Source organism: Lepidochelys kempii, chromosome 2 (assembly GCF_965140265.1).
Source record: "Lepidochelys kempii isolate rLepKem1 chromosome 2, rLepKem1.hap2, whole genome shotgun sequence".
NCBI classification, from domain to species: domain Eukaryota; kingdom Metazoa; phylum Chordata; order Testudines; family Cheloniidae; genus Lepidochelys; species Lepidochelys kempii.
Genome location: NC_133257.1, coordinates 58,835,692 through 58,853,455, shown reverse-complemented (window position 1 = coordinate 58,853,455; position 17,764 = coordinate 58,835,692). Strand labels below are relative to the sequence as shown.

General features: G+C 38.3%; 1 protein-coding gene across 16 annotated transcripts in view; it reads right to left on the bottom strand.

Annotated features, from left to right (window-relative positions):
• Positions 1-17,764, bottom strand: part of EYA1 (EYA transcriptional coactivator and phosphatase 1) — a 231,237-nt gene that overhangs the window by 71,796 nt on the left and 141,677 nt on the right. For 9 of the 16 annotated variants that reach the window (XM_073330852.1, XM_073330853.1, XM_073330856.1 and 6 more), the window contains 5 exons: positions 14,602-14,671; positions 14,154-14,299; positions 9,772-9,909; positions 1,148-1,230; positions 535-721 (listed from right to left, as the gene is read on the bottom strand). In XM_073330852.1, the coding sequence (XP_073186953.1) occupies positions 535-721; positions 1,148-1,230; positions 9,772-9,909; positions 14,154-14,299; positions 14,602-14,671 (624 nt within the window). The remainder of the gene's footprint in view (positions 1-534; positions 722-1,147; positions 1,231-9,771; positions 9,910-14,153; positions 14,300-14,601; positions 14,672-17,764) is intronic. The other 7 variants (XM_073330859.1, XM_073330863.1, XM_073330868.1 and 4 more) reach the window with 3 other exon arrangements.

Below are 17,764 nucleotides of genomic sequence, written 5' to 3'. Positions count from 1 at the left end.
GACACTGAAAGTGTTTAATTAAGATTGCACAAATACTTCCAATTTAACTACCCATCATAAAGATCATTATGAGTTTGGTTATAATATGTGCAATATAAAGACAATCTTTCTAAGTGTACAGTGGGCTAAATCTTGAAGGCCTCTTTGGTTTTACTCATTACTTATTTATTTATTCAGACAAAATTAATGGGATTTGCCTAAGTAAATACTGAGTATAAGGGATTCAGAACTTGGCCCAGTATAAAGGCTTTCCCATAACCCATAATTTTAAAAAAGTATTATTAATATTGCAAATAAATAAAAATTACTGTGCATTTCTCCTGAAAACCTTATTTAAATATTCATCTTACATTTTCTGAGCCATTGCTCTATCAAAATCTGTGCAAGAGTTACCATACATTAAAATTTTGAAAAAAAAAAAACCCTAAAAAAGCCCCCCAAAACAAAAAAAACAAACCAAAACCAAAACAAACCCCCAAACCTTTCAACTAACAGAAATGTGGCCCACAGGGATAATAAAATCCATGTAATTACCTGCTGCAGGATCTGTAACTGCTTGACTGGTGACGCCAGATGGTGGTTCTTGAAGCTGGTATGTTGCATTAGTGGAAGGTGGTGTTGGGCTGGTGTTGCTGCTTGTCATATAATGTGACGGGTAGGGTGAACTATTATAATACTGTGCATATTGACCCTGGCCAAAACTAGGATAAGATGGATATTCCTACCAGACAAAAAGCAACATCAGAGTTTCCTTTCAAGGTTTTGCTACTTTTTAGTATACATTCCAAAATATAAGTAAAAACACATGTCTGAGTTCCACTGTCTTCACTGGACTGTGCACAGTAGAGCTGACAAACATGAGATTGTATAAGTAAACCTAAATTTCACATACTTCTAGTAAATTTTTTCAAAAACAGAATATTATTAGATATATTATTGCAGTTATGTAAACAAATGTGAACAATAACCATGCAGCGAGTTCTTTTATGAGATAAAAAGGAGGAAAAAAATTCCCTTGAAATGACAGTATCTTTTTCTTAGCAAAATCTACCAAGCTCAATATTTTTGAAGGGGAAAGCATTGTGTGACTTGCTAGTTTGAAATACAGTTTTGTCAAACTTTCATTTAATTTTATTTAGAAATTTACCTGCTGTGAACTATTAAATCCAGTAGAGTTTGTGAGTGAATTATTTCCTGTATATATTCCTGATGATGTTGTAAAGCTGCTCCCTGAAATGAAATGAAAGATGATGTTAATTACTAAAACACTCTATCTGAAAATAACTCCACCACAGCAAACTTGTAATACTTCCCATATGTTGACCACTTTGATTGTCATCAATACTAAACATGCAGAAACAGGTAAAGTGATAACTCATTATTTCTGACCCCTATACTTCATTATGTAGTTATTGTGTAAGAGGAAAAATGAGTCTGATGGAACTCCTGTAATTCACAGAATGGAATGGGATCAAATTTAAAAATATCTTTGGTTTGGTTTTATATAATGCCTGTCAGACTTAATGTACTAAACACTGACAAGTGCAAAGTAATGCACATTGGAAAAAATAATCCCAACTACACACATACAATGATGCGTTTTAAATTATTTACTACCACTCAAGAAAGTGACCTTGGAATCACTGTGGATAGTTGTCTGAAAACTTCACCACAATCTGCATCAGGAGTCAAAAAGGCTACCAGTATGTTAGGAACTATCAGGAAAGGGATAAAAAAAATAAGACAGAAAATATCATAATGCCACTATATAAATCCATGATATGCTCACACCTTGATTACTGTGTCCAGTTCTTGTTGTCCAATCTCAAAAAAAGGATATAATGGAACTGGAAAAAGTTCAGAGAAGAGCAACAAACATGATCAAGAATATGGAATGGATTCCAAAGAAGGAGAGAGTAAAAAGACTAGGGCTGTTCAGTTTAGAAAAGAGGCAATTAAGGGGGGATATGGTAGAGGTCATGAATCATGAATACTGTGGAAAGCGTGAATACAGAAGGGTTATTTACCCTCTCCACAATACCAAAACCAGGTGGCACCTGACTAAATTAATAGGCAGATGGTTTCTAATACAGACAGGAGGAAATACTTGTTCACACAATGCACAATTAACCTACGGAATTCATTGCCATGGGATACTGTGATGGCCAAAAGTATAACTGGGTTAAAGAAAGAACTAGTTAAGTTCTTGGAGGATAGGTCCATGGATGACTACTAGTCAAGATGGTCAGGGATACTGCCTGGCATCACCCTCAACCTCTGACTTCCAGAAGCAGGGAGGGGAAGACAGGGGTAGATCAGTCCAATTGCCCTGTTCTGTACACTGCCCCTGAAGTTCTGGCACTGGTCACTGTGGGAGACAAAATACTGAGGTATATGGACAATTGGTCCGATCCAGTTATGGTCTTACTTAAAGTAGTAAGCTTTGAAAGTTCTTTTAAAAATAATATTGCAGTACCCATAAGCTTGATTCTGAAAGGTGCTGTGCACGTACAAATCCCACTGAGGTCCATAGGAGTTGTGGGTCCTTAGCACATCACAGAATGAGGCCAAACGTTGTCACTGATTGAGAACTGACATTGTTCTCAGTGCCTTACAAACACAGAAGAAGACTCAGTCCCTGCTCCAAGCAGTTTACAAGCTTGTCCAGTTGTGAAAGTCATTATGGTTCACTAATTGATCGCAGATAGTCTTGGGCGGTAAACTTTTTAAAAAGGTGTTTGGCCATAACACCACGAAAAATAAATTCATGGACTATCAACATAGATGCCAAAGACTGAATGAACACAGAGACCAAACTACTCCCTCACCACTAGCCACCAAACATAGACAGATGTTGAATGTCTAATCTGAGGAGCCGTGGCTCTAAAAGGGCAGCAACCCCATTCCAAATGGATTGCCTTCACTGGTTATGCACCCAGCAGCAACACTGCTGAGAGGTGAGACATATGGATACATAGGGAGAAATTATAGAGGCTGCAGAAAGCCTGCTATATGGCAGAACTGCTGAAGTTGTGCTGAGAGGGAGTAAATGAGAATGCAGAAAAGCTGCACATTAACCTGCATTATTTGTTTATAGCCTCCCCTCCTTCAAATCAGTTTTGAAACACTATGTAAACAAAGACATGCTGCAATCTAGGGAGAAGAACCTAGGGCAAGCAAATAAGTGATAAGGAGATAAGCTGAAAAATGAAAACAGATAGAAAGTGAGATGTATAAATTCATTGCTCCCTGGCACTGCAACACATTACATTATTGGCTGAAATGGGTCAAGATCATAGTAACCTCCAAACTGGTGAGACAGTTTGTGGTGCAACCGACTGAGACACTGACATAATCCTGTGATTGAAACCTAACAAGTTAGATGCCTCTGATGCTGTTGAAGGTTTGGGTTAAAAAGATAATGATGAGATAAAAAAATAAAAACATACTCTGAAATAATTCCAGGCTTCGCATCTAAATGTACATTAATTGCAAGGAGTGCAGGTCTGGGTGCTTGCTCTTCCTTTTTTCTTTTCTTTTTTTTTAAATAAGCCATGTCAGGAACAACGTACATCCCAAAAATCATGGGGCAAAAATATTAAAACAATTCAATTGTGAAAGTTAATGAAAACGTGCACACTCCATGGCCACCGAAGACCTTGTACGCAGTGGGTGTGGGGGATGTCCAACTGCGTTCTGAGTAAAAATACAATCTGAATGTAATGCAAGAGACGCTAAGAAGAAACATTTAGAAACATTTAGATTTTTTCCTATAAATCTTTATTACTTTCCACTATTACTGCTGGGGCTGCACAGTGGTTGATAGATGCTCATAAACCTGTGAGCTAAATCAGAGTGCTTCAGCAGAGGAGTTTGCATCCTCAGAGAAATACTACTCATGAAAGAATACAAGAATTTAAATTTAATTTAAAGTTGAGGATCAACACTATTTTTTTTACTTTTTCATAAGCCAGAATGAAGATGCAGAATCTTTTAAAATGCAAAAGTCTTCAAGCTTTTTTTACTTCCTTGAATGCCACAGTTAGGGGAAATAAGTTTTTTTTTTTAATTCACTGATGCAGAAACACATGTACAAGCATTATAGGTTTGTCATTTGAATTATTCTAAAAAAGAAGTACAAGGTCTCTCATATTTTAAAAGTTCTTCTTTAGTTACTGCATTCTCTTTTCACAATGTGTGTTGGCAGATAATTTACAAGAGCAAAAGAAAAAAGTAATTGCACCCTGGTCAACATATCACCAAAAAAAAAAAAAAAAAAATCTCTTTCATCTTATGGTCAGCATTGGCTCCTATGGAGGAGGGGTGGGGGCCGCACAGACCGTAACAAACATGAAACAGGTTTCTCAGAAAACTGCTGTGTGGGCCACCCAGGGCTACTGGCCTAAAGTTGTTTTTAAAATACTTCAATTTTTGCCACATTTTTTAATCAGCTGTGTGTCAAGGCACAGAGCATACTGTTCCTGTATTAGATGAACAAAGAACTGTGAATATTTATGAAATATATAGCCTTACTGAAACAAACTGGCCAACTACAGGACTTCTAATGTGATAAAAGCTGTAAATTGCAGGTCAAAGGTCTAGTTTGCAAAGAACAAGGACCCACATTAAAGCGAGGAATCTCAGTCAGCATATGAAGAATGCTGGAACCTGCTGGGACTAGTATGCAGCTCCCATGTGTAGAACTTTTCTCCAGTACTTCTACAACAGGCAGGATGCTGTCCTCCCCTGTGCATTTTCTACAGAAGTCCATTTGCTTTCCTTGATCAGCCTCCTTGCCATGGGCTATGTCTATCATCAGGGCACAATATATGTGGCAGAAGTTGGGCTTTTCCCTGGAGGGCTGCACTATGAAGGCCAGATGGGCTATTTGAACCCAAGGTTTCTTTCTCTTCCTTATGCTGTTTAAAAATCCTTGGCAAACTCTCCCTATTCTTCCTAGTAACTGCTTGGCCATCCAGCACAATATTTTTAAACTCCATAATAATAACTAAATACCTTAACATTTACTTTTTTATGGATGAATTCCCAAACCCACTGGTTAGTATAGTCTGAATCATAACAACCTGTGTAACTAAAAGAATAGCAGCACTCATAAATTTAACACCACTACAGCTGAATGATACATTGATACAAAGTAATATACACAATTAAATATAGACAAGGGCTTATATTTCTTTGATTTTTAAACAGAACTGCACAGCTGCAAGTGTGGTCCTTCTCTCTGCTTTTGATTCCCTTACACTTTTCTAACCCCACCACCCCCAGCCTTCTCCCTGCTCCATTTAATCTGACTGAGCATTCCCCACATGTACCATCAGTTCAGAAACTATGGGCTCAGGGCTACAGCCTTAGTCAAGTGGTCCTTTAGTCAAGAACTCAAGGATCATACTTCAGAACACTTACCAAAAGGGGAGTGAGAAGCATAGTAGTTAGGAAGAAATAATTCCCCCACCCTCTGAATGTAAAGATGAAAAATTCAAAACAAACAGAAGCCCAAGTGCCAAGATAATGTCTGTGTGGATACTCACACAGCCATATGCCTCATGATTTTCAAAGTTGGCAGCTTTTCCTTTAGCTATTGTTCAGCTAATCACCATGCCAGAATTTTAGTATGGACAGGCAAGGTATTGTGTAATTGCCTGCACATGCACTACAGAAGATCTACATTTCAGGTGACATTTGCTCCTAATGGGAAGGGCTAGCATAGTGGCCTCCACACAATGTGTGTGCTGCAGGTGCGGGTGGTAAACCAGAAACAAAGGGGGGAGGGAAGGCGGTATGCTGGCAGTGCAGGCACACCAGTGGCTCAGGGTTATCTTGCAGCCCTCCCTGCAACAGATAGAGATGCCTCCAGAGGCACCAGCCCCCTGGAGGGTTGTTAATGGAGCAGGCCAAGGGGTCTATAATTTTGACCCAGTGGTTCAGAAACCACACTAAGGAGATGAGGAGCAGTAGCAGCTGCTATTTCAGCCTCCATGGAAAGGCTGCATTGAGAACCTGCAGCCTGCCCATGCATTCATACAGGGGGGAAGGGGAACAAATCCATTCCCCCTCTCTGGAGGTCTCTGAACAAATAACAATGACTGTGGTTTTGGGTGGGGAAGCTTAATTCCAAACTTGAAGAATAATTTAAACCTTGAAGCTGTTGAATTTCCAGAACTAAAATTGTGAAGGGGAAACAAACATTCCTGTTTATTCCTAGCACCTATCAAGTCCGAATGAAAAATTCATAGATTCAGAGACTCCAAGACCAGAAGGGATCATTGTGATCATCTAGTCTGGTCTCCTGTGTAGCACAGGCCATCGAACTTCCCAAAAATGATTCCTGTGGGAATTTTTTTTTTAAAAACCATCCAATCTTGATTTAAAAATTGCCAGTGATGGTGAATTCACCATGATCCTTTGTAAATTGTTCCAGTGGTTAATTATCCTCACTGTTAAAATTGTACACCTTTTTCCCAGTCTGAGTTTGTCTAGCTTCAACTTCCAGCCGTAGGATCCTGTTATACCTATGCCTGCTTGACTCCAACCCATTATGAAATATCTGTTCCCTGTGTAGTACTTAGAGATTGTAATCAAGTCACTTCTTAACCTTCTCTTTGCTAAGATACAGAGATTGAGCTCTTTGTGTTTATTACTATAAGGCATCTTTTCGAATCTTTTAATCATTCTTGTGGTTCTTCTCTGAACCCTCCGATCTATCAATATCCTTCTTGAATTGTGGATACCAGAACAGGACACACTATTCCAGCAGCAGTCACGTCAGTACCAAATACAGAAGTAAAAAAATCACTCTACTCCTGCATGCACTCTACCACTTATCTACACGCCCCCCCGCCCCAATGCAGTTATATCCCCCAAAATTAAGCTAGTACCAAGTTTTTAAAAATATAGAATTAACCCAATTAAAAGACACACTAAAAAGATAATGGCAAGGAAAACATGGTGTAGAAAAATCCTGTAAAATATTATTCTTGCAACGGGTTTGTCCAGATAAACATTTAGTTTGCAACAAATTGGGGTGTAACTCTACCTAACACAAGCCTGCTACACTAAGTGTCTACATGGGTCCTGCTGACATGCACTAACAATTCTTAGTGTACTTTTATCTACTCTGCTTTCAAAGTGGGGTAAACCAAAGCATATTAAGGAACCATTAGTGCATGGTACTAAGGTCCATACAAATGCTTTGTGCATGCCGGGCTAGTAAGGTAGGTTTACACCCCAGCCTATCATGAACTAAGGGTTCATTTTGACATGTCCTAACTGTAAGAACAAAAAGACTAGAAAGGTTGTGGTTTTCCTCTACATCCCTAAAAACTACTCCAGCATTTCATTTGGATGATGACTGTCATCTCCACCCCAACTTTCTGTAGGTATCCCACAGGGCTCCAATCTTGGCATCCTCCCCTTCTCCCTCTCTACCTGCTTTCTGGGTCATTTCATTCAAGCATGATTTAACTGATGACTTATAGTTTGCTCTCTGCACTCTTGACTTTTCTCCTTCTGGTCAAAATAAAAATATGGCCTGTCTCTCTGACATCTCCTTGTGGATGTCTAGCCATCATCTTAAGTTTAACCATGCCAAAACAGAACTTTTAAACTTTTCCTTCAAACCCTCTCTTCTCTGAGTCACCCTGGACACTACCATGATCCTCCCTGTCACTCACCCTCATAATCTGGGCCTGGTCTTTGATCCAGCTTTCTAGATCTTTACATCTTTACAAGTTTTTAAATCTTGCTGCGGTTTCTTAGATAATTTCTTCAGGATCTGGCCTTTCTTCTTTATCCATATAGATCACTTCAAACATGTCATCACCTTCTTTTCATCCTTCTACTGGCTCCCTATTCACTGCATGACTTTCAAGGTCTTTCAGAGCCTATGCCCACTCTAGCTATCATCTCCCATACACTACTGCAATGTTGACTCTTGCCTGCGCTCTGCCAATGATGCCAGTTTCCATCACCCATTTGTAAATTTTCCAACAAGTACCTTCTCACTTTCTCCCATGGGGTTTCCCATAAACAGCTGCAAAACCACCCTTATTGCCCTCCCTCAAATCCCTCCTTAAAGTTTTCCTCTGCCATGATGCCTACAAAAAACTCAATGATGGTTAGGTAGCTGGTGTGTTGCACCCACTGTTTATCATGCTAACTAGCATCATCTCATTGTTTTCCCCCAGCCTGTTTTATCTCCTCTTAGACTCTAAACACCTAATTTTTAGATGTACCTATATATCTAGCTTCTGTGGGTGTTAGAGGCCTAAATACCTATAAAAATCTGGCCCTAAACTTGTCTTTTTGTTAGGTATTGATACACTGCCTGGCACAAAAAGGTCCTGATGCATGACTGTGGCACCAAGGCACTACTGAAATACAAATTGTTAACAACAACAACATGCTCTTCAGCACAAGTATTTCCTAGTGAGAATGGATTATAAGATTTCTTGATAGAATCTGCCTTCTGGGAGTTGCTTGTATAATCACTGATACGTATTTTGAGCTCTTACTCCAGTAAGTTAGTTTCCTTCAATTCTGATGATGTGACTATCAGCAGACAGTGAAACCAATAACCTGGTTATGATTATTCCCATTCAGAATAGAAAACTTTTAATTACCAAATTGATAAAAGTAAACATACTTATTTGGTACTGTCTTGTCTCCTGCCTGCTGGGATGCAGCGTACCTAGATCTATATTTAAGAAGCTATGTGTCAGATGATTACCTTTTCAATACTGCAGTTGCTCTGCTGTATCTGAACTAAGGGTTGGATGGGTACTTCCTAAAAGCCGTCAAACATAAGTGAAGCCTTGTCTAGTTAATCCAGTAATGCATGTCTGCTTCAGAACATCTGATAGAGAGTTAATTACATCTAGAAACTGTAACAGGTATCATAAAAACTGGTGCCAACATTTTCAGAAACAATCTTCAATTCTGGGTGCCTGAGACACCCTACCCCTTCTTTTCAGAGATGTTTATCCCCGACAACTCCCACTAACTGCAACTAGAGAAGCATGTACTCTGCATCTCTGAAAATCAGGTCAAAGATATCCCAAGTTGGGCACCCAAAATGAGAGGCCACTTATCAAACAGAGGCCTAGATGGATGGTCAGATTCCAGAACTATTCACACCCAGTCAGTGAACAACAGAGGTAGGAATATGAATGCTACATTTATAACACAGAAAAAATACATTTTAATGTCATATTTAAAAGAAACAAATAAGTGCATCTAGAAAAAAATGTAATTGACAATATTAGCTACCACTTACAAAGCTCTACACCTTCAAAATACTCTAAAAATGTTAATTAACTCTGACAAAGGCTCTGAAAGGGACAAAAAATATTTACCTGTTTTACAGATAGAGAAAACAGACTCAGGTGTTAAGTTAAATCTGGTCACTTCCTATATTCATAATCATGCCAATTTTTTCCAGTACTATGCTCTGAAGCACAGTAGTTCACTATTTATGAAGACAAAATTATTTGTTGGAATAAGAATAGAATATTTACATTAAAATGCTAGTTTAATCATTAAAGGTGGAATTTTCAAAAGCACCGAGGGTTAGCCTAACTCTACTCCTATTAAAGTCAGTGGGACTTTTATCACTGACAGCAATGAGAATGGAGTTAGGCCAATGCTGAACACTTTTGAAAATCCTACCCTAAACTGATATTTGCTTTATTCTAAATGGAAAAATGAATAGAGCAATGAAATATACTATAAATGGTAATACATATGTATACAGACCTTGCATTTGGTAGCTATATGGTGCCTGTCCTGGCTGAGGCGTGCTAAAGCTTGTCCCATAGCTTAGAAATCCTGTCTGTCCAGGAGACTGTGATTGTGACAATCCACCTTCTGTCTTGATGCCTGCCCACAATGCACCTAAATCAGTTAGTGATAGCAAATCTATTTGTTCATATTCAAACACCGACAGACAATAAAATCACATAACTAGCAGTACTTTAAACATACACCTAGTTAGTAATCACTGCATGCATTTTTGTAATGATGCTAGTGGTATGTGCAGTAGAGATAAGGGAGAAGCTGCATGTAAACATAAGTTCACCAGGGACAGTTTCAGCTCAAAACTGTGGTTTTTAAAAATCAAGAGTTGCAAGAGAAATGAATATATGGCCAGTTGCCCTTTCCGGAAAGTTGCATAATTTTTTACTCATTTCCTGCCAACTCAGTCAGAAGCTAACATTTCCATAAGTTCACGAATTTCATAGATGGCAGAACACCAATTTCATATAGTTTCAATGAAGTGTAACATAACCCACTCTTTTTCATAACATAATAATTGAGATTTGCATTGTGAAATATTTATGGATAAAGGATCAACAATCCTACTTTTTTCTTACACAGCTCCAAAGAGGCTTTTACAGTATTATAAAAAGAAAATCCTCTTTAAAAGTGATTAAATTAGGTCCATTAGCACATAATATGCCTTTTCAAAAATGGTATGTATTGTAAAACATATATGGTTTTTAACCAATGACCAAAATAGACATACAGGATGCTAAATATGCCTTAGAGAGGAGCTCTCAAACAGGGAGGATACAGCAAAGCTTCATTAATCTGTACTAATGACAGGCAAATCCATTAAAAATTATGCTCTAACAAAACTCAGCCTGATCCAATGCCTACTGAAATGGAAAGACTCGCACTGACTTCAATGGGCTTTGGATCAAGACCTAAATGAATAAACAATAAATATCAGGAACAGACATCACAACAAGTACATTATTTGGACACTGGAGTTTAATTTTAGCTATTTGAGATATTTCATAATGCATATTTTACAAAAATAATAGTCTTAGCAATATAGTAGTAATATGAGTAATGTAAGACTTGTCTCAGATCTTATTGCAGCAGTCTGTGATTACCTCTATACTCAGAGGTCACCATTATTTGGGGTGAATCATAAAGTGTGGATGAGTAGTAGACTTTTGTAAATGATAAACTATAAATCCATTTACCTTTTGGTTCAAGTCTTAAAAACTCAAGTCCTATGATGTATGAAGGAGGGAGGTGCAAAAAAGTCATTACACTTGTACAATATGCAGTTATATGCCCCAAACAGTCCAATATGCATGACTGCATATTTTTCATGCGCTCCTGAGATATCCATTTTGTAATTATGGCCCTTCACTTTTTTCTAATTCCTTCTGCATAACTGCCAAAGTAAGTTGTGTTTAAATAAGGGTTGGTTCCCCTTGCTGTTCCCTTTCCGCTTATATTTCACCCTGCAATTAAATCATAATGATGAATCTGACATATGGGCTCACTGTGAAACTTCCACTTTATAGTGTTGGTATCAATAATTCCCAGGAACGTTATCCTCATCTTTCATAATTTGAAAGACCCTTGAAACGCTCATGTGAATTTTTTTTAATTAGTTTAAACTGAGATCAAGCTAAGAAATTTTAGCTCCTGCTTCAACTCCCAGCCTTTGAGTGTGTGCAGAGAGCATTTCTCCTAGTTCATGCCTCCTTTCAACATGAGGCAAACAAGGGACGTAGCGGGTAGGAAGCTGGAGGTGGATGCCAACTGGAAGATAATGTGCCACTGACAGCTTCCAGTTCTGGCCCTTCTGCAAATTTCTAAGAAGCAGGCGGAGGAGCTTTTCACCTCCTGACACCCCACAACTCCTTGTCTGCTTTCCTCCAGTGGCTTCACTTACCAGCTCTTCATGCTCCTTTACCCTCTCCTTTTCTCTTCACTAGTCCAGACATGCAAAGAGAGGTAACGGGGAGAGACCATGAAGGTACTATCAGGATCCAGGGGGAGAAGCAGCTGGTAAATGAAGCCTTTACAATATGCCACTAAGAAAGGCAGACAGCAGTGGAGTGCCTCAGGAAATGAATAGCTACACTTCTCCAGCTTCCTCAGTAGCTTTGCAGATGTACCAGAGCCAGCAGCTCCCTAGGAACTACTTGTCAGTGGTATTTCCTTCCACCCCACTTCCTGCTTCCATGAGTTCAGCATGGTAGAGATGCAGGAGGTGAGAAATAGAGAGACTGGGCCTCTTCCTGGCAGATACTTAAGTACTGCTCTGAGTGGTGCTCCCTGTGCCTTCACAGCAGCACCTTCCCAATAACTGCCTCAATCAAAGAAGCTGAGAAAGGGCTGGGATTTTAATTTTCAACCTCAATTTAAAGTGACATAAAAATTAATAAATCCCAACTAGATTTTAGAGAACATGGCCTTTCAAATTTTGAAAAGTGCATTTTCAGTAAGTCCCATGCCAAGTCTACATTATAAACTTACATAAATACACCGTTCAGGGGTGTGAAAAATCCCCAAGGGCTTCTCCCATCAATGTAGTTACCGCCTCTCCTGGAAGTGATTAACTAAGCCAATGGGAGATGCCCTCCTGTCAGCACAGTAGCATCTTCACAAAGTGCTGCTGCACCGTTGCAGAGTTTTAAGTGTAGACCTGCCCCCAGACTTAAAAGAGAGAGAGAGAGAGAGAGAGAGACCTAAAAAGCAAATTTTCTCTTTCAGATGAGTAGGACATATCTAACGCTGCTATTTTGCTCATTCCACAAGTGTTGGAACCCGTAGGCATGGAAAGAGAGAAAGACAAAGTACATGATGCAGAAAATGGGATTCACCTGCAGACCTGGGAAGAGAATTTTGACTCTAATATGGTGCCCATCCTGCTTGCTTTGTGCAGATGAACAGTCCCATTGCCTTCAGTCTGACTGCTCACATGAGCACAGACTGCACGACTGGGGCCTAAAGATGTAATTAAATGTATCTGTACACAAGGAAATACTCTTATGTCAACTCCCACAGTATGTTTGCTTTTTAATGCTACTGTTAAACAACAAGATACATAGCTAAAAGAACCTTGGCTGAGCCCTGAGGTGGACATGTAGGAAAACAAAAAATGCAATGAGCCGTATCACTTAGCCAGTTTTTCAGTTGTAAAAAGGAGTTCTGTAATGCAAAATGTGCAAGACGAAACTGACCAAAGTCCTCGGCACAGTGGATGGATGGGGCAGGGGGAGAAAAAAAAAGCAAGAGACTAGATAAGCATGCTAGCCAAACCAGCAAGCAGAGTCCAAATAGAGCAACTCACATACAGAGCACGGGTGACAGGGAGCCAGCTAAACTGAGAGGGTGAAATCCAGGCCCCACTGAAGTCAATGGAAGTTTTACCACGGACTTTAATGGGTCCAGGATTTCACACAGAAAGACAAAGGGAACAAGATAAGTCACCGTCTGGGCTGCCCAACCCACCACAGATAGCCAAGGACCAATAGAAGCCTCAAACAAGAAAAACATACATTTACGATATACGTAAGAAAAATACATTACCATCACTGAAAATATATTTTAAATATTCAAATAAAATGTTTTAGATGTTTAAAATATGCAGAAAAGAGTTGAAATATATGAACTATGTTTATAGCTATTTATTTTATAATATAGATCAATATACGCAATACATATAGGGACAATGTGAAAAATGTAATTGGATTATATATCATCATATTGTCAGCATTTTAGAGCCTTAATGGCATTTACTTCAATTTCCACCACGGCAGATTTCCAAAACTACATAAAAGTAGACTTCTTGAGTCAGATCCTCAGCCGATATAAATCAGAAGAGCTTGACTGGTTTACACCAGTTGAGGATCAAGCCCTGTATTTATCAATTTACCCTTGTATGCACTTGGATTGCACAATTCTTACTGAAGTCAACAGGTGTAAGAGAGAGCAGTACTAGCTCTTTAAATTTTATATTTCCCCTTTGTCCATTTCTAACAAAACATTTGATGAATGCTTCTTTTCCATGGCTTCTATTAAAGGTAGCATTAAAAAAACAGAAATAAAAGGTAAAAGCAACTATTCCACAGGAGGTTATGAGAGTTGTTATGGATTTGTATAAGTCACATTTGTCAGGTACATTCCTAATTAGACTCTAGTAAATACATATACTAAGCTTTCCCCATTTCACCGAAAGGGAACTGAATGTAGGTTTTTGACTACAAACATGCACATGGACAGTTGTCACATTAAACACAGAGAAAATATGTTTCTCTGGGTCATACAGCTTTTCTGGGTAAAAATGTTTACCCCAGAATTAAATAACATTGATACTGACTCTTACTCACCATATGAAGGGATTCCATAGGGCTGGCCTGGCTGTGGGTATGTGGCATAAGCTGTAGCTTGCTGCATTCCTGTTGTAAACTGCGTCTGCCCATATGCAGCCATAGTTTGTGAGGAAGGGGTAGGAAGAATATGTGGGTATGGTCTGCTATTGATTATAAATGACAGAAAATAGAATTTGTATTAGACAGAGATATATGAGTACTTGTGTTAACTGACAGCCTTATTATATTAGCTTGATTAGCACATGGTCATAGATTGCATGAGAGAACAGAAGTTCTTAAAAAAATCTTTAAAATACAAACAGCTAAAATAAAATAAAATCACATACTTTCTCAAGAACAAGCTTTGGGTTAAACTCGGATAACAGAAGAACCCAATGATGATTCTAAATGAGGCTAAAACCTGTTTATTTATTTCAGTTATTATTATTTAGAAAAGATAACTTACTTGGAAGGATAAATCTGTGGTGGGGAGAACTGATGAGTTTGTCTTGGGCTGAAGCCACTGCTTCCAATTACTGCCCCAAGGAGAAAGGAAAGCACATTAAAATGTAAACACACACATCTGAACTAAGTATTACTTTTTGCTAACAGAATTTCAGAATTTTAACAAGGTTTTAAATAAGTCCAAATACCATAAATATTCTGACCTACAAAGTAATGTTTTAATAGGGATAGGTTTCAGAGTAGCAGCCGTGTTAGTCTGTATTCGCAAAAAGAAAAGGAGTACTTGTGGCACCTTAGAGACTAACCAATTTATTTGAGCATAAGCTTTCGTGAGCTACAGCTCACTTAACAGGGACAGGTGCCAGTATAGGAATGCTCAATATTAAAATTAAAAGCTTGATTAAATTGCCCTTCTTTGTACAACTCCAGAGCAATAATTTATTTTTGCTTGCAGTCAGACAACATTTTCAAGGGAAACAAATTTTCTCAAATGATTGCACACTGGAAATAATTTCCTTCCATATTTTCAAAGGTTTACGATACTCCAGCACAATGTTTTATTAATGTTTAGAATATTAGATTCATAGAAATGTAGGGCTGGAAGGGATCTTAAGAGGTCATTTAGTCCAGCCCCCTGCACTGAGGCAGGACCAAGTAAACCTAAATCAGTAGTTCTCAACCAGGGGTACATGTACCCCTAGGAGTATGCAGAGGTCTTCCAGGGGGTACATCAACTCATCTAGCTATTTGCCTCTAGATACTTGCCTAGTTTCACAACTGGCTACATAAAAAGCATTAGTGAAATCAGTACAAACTAAAAATTTTGCATACAGACAATAACTTGTTTATACTGCTCTATATACTATACACTGAAATGTAAATACAATATTTATATTTCAATTTATTTATTTCATAATTATATGGTAAAAATGAGAATAAGCAATTTTTCAGTAATAGTGTGCTGTGACACTTCTGTATTTTTAGGTCTGATTTTGTAAGCATGTAGTTTTTAAGTGAGGTGAAACTTGGGCTACCGAGATCAACCAGATTCCTGAAAGGGATACAGCAGTCTGGAAAGGTTGAGAGCCACTGACCTAGACCATCCCTGACAGGTGTTTGCTTAATCTGTTCTTAAAATCCTCCAATGAGGGGGATTCTACAACCTTGAAAGCCCATTCCAGATCTTAACTACCATTATAGTAGAAAGTTCCTCCTAATATCCAATCTAAATTTTTCTTACTGTGGATTAAGCCCATTATTTCCCTCAGTCTATTTGTCTCAAGACTAAGTAAACCCAGTTTGTGTAACTCTTCCACATAGGTTTCAGAGTGGTAGCCGTGTTAGTCTGTATCAGCAAAAACAACGAGGAGTCCTTGTGGCACCTTGGAGACTAACAAATTTATTTGGGCATAAGCTTTCGTGGGCTAGAACCCACTTCATCAGATGCATGGAGTGGAAACTACAGGAGCAGGTATAAATACATGAAAAAATGCGAGTTGTCTTACCAAGTGTGAGGTTAGTCTAACGAGACAATTCAACCGACAGCAGGATACCAAGGTAAGGATACTTGGGGTAAGGCATGATTTGTTCTTGACACATACAGGTTAGCTATTATAACTTTATTATTCTCTAAATGCTTACAAATTGATTGTTTAATAATTTGTTTGAAATTTGTTTGAAGTATCAAAGTTGGGCTGACTGGTCTATAATTCTTCTAGTCCTCATTTTCCCCCTTTTAAATATAGGCACTTTGTGTGCCCTTCTCCAGCCTTCTCAGACTTCACATGTCCCCCAGGAGTTCTCAAAGATAATCACCAACAGTTCTGAGAATTCTTTAGCTGATTCCTTATATACCCTAGAATGAATTTCATCAGGCCCTACTCACCTGAATATATCTAACTACTCTATAACCTGTTCTCTCCCTATTTTGGCTTTTGTTCCTCCCCCCTTGTTAATATTAATTGTGTTAAGTATGTGATCACAATTCACCTTTTAGTGAAGACCAAAGCAAACCAGGCATTAAACACCTAAGCCTTCTTGATGTCATCCATTATTAGCTCTGCTTCCCCACTAAGTAGAAGACCCACACTTTCGTTTGTCTTTTTCTTGTTTCTAATGTGTTTATATAACTTGTTATCGCCTTTTACGTCCCTTGCTAGGTGTAACTCATATTGTCCCTCCATACTTTTGGCTATTCTTTTGTACTCCATTTTAGCAATTTGTCCAAGTTTCCACTTTTTGTATTCAAAGATCTGTATTTCATAACAAAATTCTAAGTACGTTTCCTATTGAAAACATACAGGTAACTTCATAGCATGGGTCTCTTTTTAAAATAATTCTGTAGTACAAAGGCTATACTACATCTTCCACTTTCAGCTTCTTTCCTTGCACTATCTACTTATTTCTAATCCATTTTCAGACTTTGATAACTTTCAGTATTTCAGAAAGATGTCATAATGAAATAGCATATTGTCTTAATGAAAAACTGTTAAGTGTGTAAGATCAAGAAATTAACCTAACAGGTGTTTTTTTTCTGAAGCTCAGATTAAGAGCTCCAAGTAGCTATTTATAACCCCCAAAATCAATCCCTGTTAACACAGAAATATAAAATTCATATAAGATCTTTAACTAGATTGAATTCTTTGTGACCTTTCAGGGCACTAAAGAGAAAGGAGGTCAGCTATGCATTGTATGCTGGGCCTTCTGCTCATCATTATAGTATAAAGTGAAAGACCATACACTTTGGGAGCATATTAGCTAATCACAGGATGACTATGTACTACAAATGTGATGTTGCCATGAAAAAGGCAAATGTGATCCTAAATGGCATCAGGCAAGGTATTTCTGTTAGAGGTAGGGATATATTAATGCCATTGTACAAGGCACTGGTAAGACCTGATCTGTAATACTGCATACAATACTCAAGAAAGGAATTCAAACTGAGACATGTGTAGAGAAAGGGTACTAGGATGATTAGGAGACTGGAGAGCCTGTCTAACAAGAGGATACTAAAAGATCTTGTCTTGTTTAGTCTAGCAAAACGAATGCTGAAAGGAGATGCAATACATCAGAGAAATAAATATAAGGGAAGGAGAAGAGCTATCTAACTAAAAGACAAGGGTGGCTCAAGAACATATGGGTATAAACTGGCTATGAGTAAACTT